This window comes from Nuphar pumila, chromosome 3 (genome assembly GCF_984573655.1).
Source record: "Nuphar pumila chromosome 3, dmNupPumi1.hap1.1, whole genome shotgun sequence".
Classification (NCBI taxonomy): domain Eukaryota; kingdom Viridiplantae; phylum Streptophyta; class Magnoliopsida; order Nymphaeales; family Nymphaeaceae; genus Nuphar; species Nuphar pumila.
In genome coordinates this window covers 5,437,925-5,444,164 of record NC_143251.1, presented here as the reverse complement: position 1 = coordinate 5,444,164, position 6,240 = coordinate 5,437,925, and the positions used below count along the sequence as shown (strand labels likewise).

At 44.2% G+C, this 6,240-nt stretch overlaps 1 protein-coding gene across 1 annotated transcript; it reads left to right on the top strand.

Moving 5' to 3' along the window:
* The first annotated feature begins 1,670 nt into the window (after positions 1–1,670).
* On the top strand, positions 1,671–4,310 carry LOC149841735 (indole-3-acetic acid-amido synthetase GH3.3-like). The gene is made up of 3 exons (XM_089998671.1): positions 1,671–2,005; positions 2,143–2,244; positions 2,721–4,310. Exons 1-3 carry the CDS (start codon positions 1,722–1,724, stop codon positions 4,081–4,083), a joined length of 1,749 nt encoding a protein of 582 aa, XP_089854797.1. The 5' UTR covers positions 1,671–1,721; the 3' UTR covers positions 4,084–4,310.
* The last annotated feature ends 1,930 nt before the right edge of the window (positions 4,311–6,240 follow it).

Below are 6,240 nucleotides of genomic sequence, written 5' to 3'. Positions count from 1 at the left end.
ATATGGTTGGAAGAAAGTGATAGAAATACACCATTCTGATCATTCCTTGCATAACTGCAATCTTAAAAGGAATTGTATCAATCTTAAAAGGAAAAAAGAGGAAGGAAGGTAGCCAGATTCACAAGGCATCATCATGCTCAGGGAACACATTTTACGGGTCGTGGCTAATCAGGAAGATGAAGTGGCTTGCCGAGGGGCTAGAATTAGGTGATTTTGGAGTCAGGGTGGCCAGATTTGGTATGTAGCCTGAACGCATTTCTGGAAGGTAGATCCCATCGTCAGGGAATACCAGAGGATCACCCCTGGATTGGTTCCCCAAGGGGACATATAATTTTTGTATCTGTGTTTAGTTATTCATTCTTCAATTGACCTGGTAGGGTCTGCCTAACCCCAGCTTGCCTTTATATATATATATATATATATATATATATATATATATATATATATATATATATATATATATATATATATATATATATAAAACTGAATTTACGATCTTTATTTTTTAAAATTGTAACTGTAGAGATCGATGCTATTTAAATGCTAGGCTTCATCGAGATCGGCTCTTGGATCAATCGATTCTGACATGTGCTCGCGTTTTTATAAGATTTGAAAATCAACTGTTGAAATTTTCATGAGGATGAGAAACTATAATTCTTCATGAAAATGAAAATGACACGATTCAGATGTCGAGTCTTAGCAAATCGACCATGCCGAACACATCCACGATGCATTTGGGATTTGCGAAAAAATGCTAAAAATACTGGATTCGCATAATCGATTAACGTATTTCAGTTGACATATTATCATCATCACCCTATAAAACGTGTGTAATATGTATTAGTGTGGTCATTTTCTACATGTTAAGCAAAACAGAAGGAAGAGGACCAACGTGTCACGCTCGAGACCAAAACTCACAGTGACACCCATTCCGTCATGGCTGACCTTCGCATCCCACGCACGCAAGGAGAGGACACGATGATTGCATGCCTCTTCTGGACCATCGACATGTCCAAACCGTGCCGAAACAAATGTCAAGGGTTCGGGCTGGACGGAAGGACTGAGCCATCAAAAAGAGTCGCAACCCCACACGCAAAGGGGACCGACGGAGGTGGAAGTTGGCCCCCACAGCGCGCGTGCGGGACAGGCTCGTCCGCATCCGCGTCGTCTCGTAGCGCCCCGCGCCTGTCCGGCAACGTGTGCCACGTGACGCCCGCTTTTGCTCGTACCGGCCCGGGGTCGATTCTCCTTGCGGAAGGCGCCAAACCGCTAGCGGACTCGGCCGGGAACCTGCCCGGCAAGGTGGGCCCTACCATGTCCAAATGAGACCCCGACCTGCTGACGTGCACTCGGCCCCACCTGCCTGCCCTTTACCCTACAAAACTCCAGACTGCTGAAAACATTTACCGTCGCCAGCACACCCAGGAAAGCCTCCGTGGGCGCCCCTACCATGCCCGCCCACCTCACTCCGGGACCCCCACTGATGACGTGTCATCCACGTTAGACACGGTCGGCACTCACACCCTCACCCATATAAATACCCCTCCCCCATCACCCCCTTCTCCTCACCAAAGCATTCAGATTTCAGACTCCCCCGGTCTCTCTCTCTCAGCCACGTTCGGCCAATAAACCCTTCTCGACCACCGACCTTTGTATTGCACCCACAGACCTATAAAACCCATCTCTCTCTCTCTCTCTCTCTCTGTTTGGGTTTTGGAGGCATGGGTGCGAGCGGGAGTGACCTGGAGCTGCTGGAGTTCATTGAGGAAGCGACGAAGAACGCGGATGCGGTGCAGCGGAGGGTGCTGTTGGAAATACTGAGCCAGAACACCCACACCGAGTACCTGCAGCGTCACGGCCTGGAGGGTTGCACCGACAGCGAGACGTTCAAGGAGAAGGTTCCCATGGTCACCTACGAGGACATCAAGCCCGAGATCCAGCGCATCGCCAACGGCGACCGCTCACCCATCCTCTCCGCCCTCCCCATCTCCGAGTTCCTCACCAGGTTTCTTTCTTTCTTCTTCCCCATTTTCTTCGTTGCTTTTGTTCTTTCTTGACGCGAAACGATCGCTTTGGTTCGCTAAATTTGAAATATTCACACCTCCGACTAAACTCAGGCGGATTTTCTGTAATTTTTTTCAGCTCCGGTACTTCGGCCGGCGAGAGGAAGCTCATGCCCACCATCCAGCAGGAGCTTGACCGTCGTCAGTTCCTCTACGACCTCCTCATTCCCGTCATGAACAAGTGAGTGTTCGTATGTCACAGAAATACTCCAATTTACTCTCGTATCGTGTCCTCATGTATGCTAGTTGCACAGAAATGGCGTGTCCCTGTTTCTTTGATGAGCAGCAGCCCGGAAGTATTCTTTGTTGGGATTTTAACCAGTTACCTTTTGTTTTTATTCCTTTTGTCATTAATACTTCTCCTTTCATCCTTGTGAAAATTCCCTTGGGTCACCTGACTCATCACCTTAAAAAATACTAAAGTTTTTTCAAATGATAATGGTAACAAACCGTGGCTGCTCGCATGCACCCCCCCACTTATCTCGAAAACCGGGCCAATCTTGGCTTTTCTATTGTCCTCCATACTGCACCATCCCACCTTATCCCCATTTAATGGATAAGTGTTTGCGTTACATCCATCCATTCACACATATATTTTATACATACGAGAGAGAGTCTTTTGGCTTTTTAACTAATGTGTGAGGAATAAATGTGCAGATTTGTACCGGGTCTGGACAAAGGGAAGGGGTTGTACTTCCTCTTCGTGAAGACTGACACCAAGACACCAGGGGGGCTGCCGGCTCGCCCCGTGCTCACCAGTTACTACAAGAGCGAGCTCTTCAAGCACAGAAAGTTCAACCCTTACTTGGTTTACACCAGCCCCACCGAGGCCATCCTCTGCTCCGACTCCTTCCAGAGCATGTACTCTCAAATGCTCTGCGGGCTCGTGCAGCACCAGGAGGTGCTCCGAGTCGGCGCGGTCTTCGCCTCGGGCCTCCTCCGTGCAATCCGGTTCCTCCAGATCCACTGGCAGGAACTTGCTGATGACATCGAATCGGGCACGATGAACCTGCGGGTCACGGACCCGTTGATCCGGGCTGCAGTGGCCAAGTTGCTGGAGCCGAACCCAGACCTGGCTCGGTTCGTCCGGGCCAAGTGCTCGGACCAAAATTGGGAAGGCATCGTCACCAAGATATGGCCTAATACTAAGTACCTTGATGTGATTGTGACTGGTGCTATGGCTCAGTACATACCCACTCTTAACTACTATGGGGGTGGGCTACCCCTAGTGTGCACCATGTATGCCTCATCAGAGTGTTACTTTGGGCTTAACCTTAACCCATTGTGTAAGCCATCTGAAGTCTCTTACACCATCATGCCTAACATGGGCTACTTTGAGTTCCTACCTCATGACCTAGACCAGTCCGATCCTAGTCACAGCCAACTTGTTGACCTCGCCGACGTGCAACTTGGCAAGGAGTATGAGCTCGTGATCACGACTTACGCCGGGCTGTACCGCTACCGAGTCGGCGACATTCTCCGAGTCAGTGGCTTCCACAACTCGGCCCCCCAATTCCAGTTCATCAGGAGGAAGAATGTGGTGCTCAGCATTGACTCAGACAAGACCGACGAAGCCGAGCTGCAGAAGGCGGTCGAGGCAGCATCGAACCGGTTGATGAAGGACTATGGTACGCGGATCGTGGAGTACACTAGCTATGCCTATACAAAGACCATACCGGGTCACTACGTGGTCTTCTTCGAGCTCGCATCGGAGAACGGGCCAGTGCCGGAGGGGGTGATGGAGGATTGCTGCCTGGCCATGGAGGAGCAGTTCAACTCGGTCTATAGGCAAGGGAGGGTGTGTGATCAGTCAATTGGGCCACTAGAGGTAAAGGTGGTGCAGAGTGGCACATTTGAAGAGCTGATGGAGTATGCTATCTCTAGAGGGGCCTCAATTAACCAATACAAGGTGCCTAGGTGTGTAAGTTTTACACCTATTTTGGAGCTGCTGGACTCAAGGGTCATATCTTCACATTTCAGTCCTGCCTGCCCACATTGGTCTCCAACCCGTCGCCATTAATTAGTCTTTCATATATTTGTTTCTTGCTTCTTCTTTTCGGTGATTTATGATAATGCGATTAAGCTTTAATGTAGTATATGTCTCGTTGGCTTGTAATTTCTTCTTTTGAGAAGATGAAGTGTATCGAAATACTCTTTGTTTTATGAGAAGAAATTGTCAAAGTCAAATCTCTTTTACATAAACCCTCTATAAAAGAATTAGGTATATTTCCCATTTCAAAGTAAGAACCTTGCCTGACGTCTTGAAGTTGAAGACTAGTTTATTCATTACAAATTTAACAAGCAACTCTAAAAGTAAGCACATTGTCAAATCCAACAAGCAATTCTAGAGAGAGAGAGAGAGAGACATAGAGCATATTTCAAGTTTGTAACTCTGGCCTACACGCATACTCCAACAGCACAAAACAGGATCCCCAGGAGAGATTCGCCCAAATCTGCAGGCGCCCGAAGTTGGCAATATGGTTAATTTTTTACTCAACAGCAATCTTCCTAAAATGATTATGAATACCACTTCCTTTTTGGTATTAAAAGCTGACAGCCTCCCAATCCATTCCCAAAGTTGGATCTCATAATATATATATATATATATATATATATATATATAGAGAGAGAGAGAGAGAGAGAGATTTAATTGCTGATACAGAAAAGGGGTTCATAATTGCAAGCCTCACAATTTAGGCTTAGACAATTCAGTTTTTGTATTCTTGTAGATAGTGCCCCTAAAAAGCCATTTCACTTTGTTTTCCACAATTTAGCTGTAACAAAAAGGTTAGATACGTAGATTTTTTTCTTTTGTTATATTCTGAAAAGAAAACAAAGCTTCCTCTCTTGTCTCCCCTTGTAAGCCCACGTGCTACTGCCAATATTTTTTCAACTACAGCAACTTTTTTTAGTTGTCATTTTTTTTTTAGCTTAATGAAAGTATATGTTGGTATATTTGTGTAATAGTTGTTTGATGCCTTTATCGTTGCAAGGGTTTTGCCATGTTCTATCAGTCGAATTTTTAATTGCAAAATGGTTTCTAGATATGATTGACACAAACTTTAACAAATAAAATGATTTGTTTGACTGTTTCGTTTTGGCATTCAATCTTTGCTTTTTTTTTAGTGGCATCTGCATCATTATTGAGAAGATTCATAGACCAATATTGTCATGAGATTTTTGTTTTATTTTGTTAAGTTAATTGAAAATTCCTCCATCGCCGGGGATTCAACCGGTAAAACACTTCAAGTGCCCCCGACAGATTCTTAAAGGTGAAGAGAGAATCAAAGCGCTTGAAAACTATCGTAAAAAGCATGAGGAATGGGAGATAAGAAATTTTAAAATCCTATCCTGGATCTTTTCATACGTTGAAATAAGAATTAATGTCAACATTATCGAATTCAAAAAGGCCTCTCAAGCATGGCAATATCTTGAAAAAATGTACACTTCAAGAAACTTGTCTCACAAGTATTATCTTCAAAAAGGGGCCTTGACCCTCCAACAAGACGAAATGACTATTAGAGAGTATTTCGTGGAGTTGTCTTCTATTTGGGATGAACTTGCCATGCTTGAGCCCAAATAGAGTGGTGAAGCCATTGAACTTAGGCATAAACAATTAGAAGATGATCATTTTTTCAACTTTTTAAATAGGCTTAGACTCGAATTTGAACAAATACAATCCTTTCTTCTATCCACTTTTACTTCCCCTTCTCTTGAGAATGTAATTACTAAATTAAGTGGGGAAGAGACTCGTATGGGTATAAGCAAAAATAACTCAAGTGTTCTTGCAACACCTTCCAACCAAGAAGAAGGTGAAAGTGTTAATGTCGTTTCAAGATCGGAAAACAATTTGATAACCTACAAACCTCCCCACTTCAAAAATCAAAATCAAGGAGTAAGGGAAAATAGTGGGTAAGGTAAAAAAAGAGATTATAGCAAAGTTGTGTGCCACTTTTGTAAGGAACCGGTGTAACGCTCCGAAATTTTAACCCAAATTTTTGAGATTTTTTTTTTAACAACGGAAATAACTAATACTATGAGGTTAAGCATTTTGGAACATTACAGTGGAGAGCAAGCCAAAACATTTATTGTATTTCACTATCAATAAATAATAACATAAGAGTCTTAATGACATAGAAAAAAACTCAAACTATCCCTGGAACAATAAATCCAAAAT

What these genes read in the sequence shown, in the direction of transcription:
- LOC149841735 (XM_089998671.1), top strand. Translation starts at nt 1,722, where the DNA reads ATGGGTGCGAGCGGGAGTGACCTGGAGCTGCTGGAGTTCATTGAGGAA. An exon ending in ATCTCCGAGTTCCTCACCAG is followed by an intron (nt 2,006 to 2,142) that starts GTTTCTTTCTTT and finishes AATTTTTTTCAG; the next exon opens with CTCCGGTACTTCGGCCGGCG. An exon ending in CTCATTCCCGTCATGAACAA is followed by an intron (nt 2,245 to 2,720) that starts GTGAGTGTTCGT and finishes ATAAATGTGCAG; the next exon opens with ATTTGTACCGGGTCTGGACA.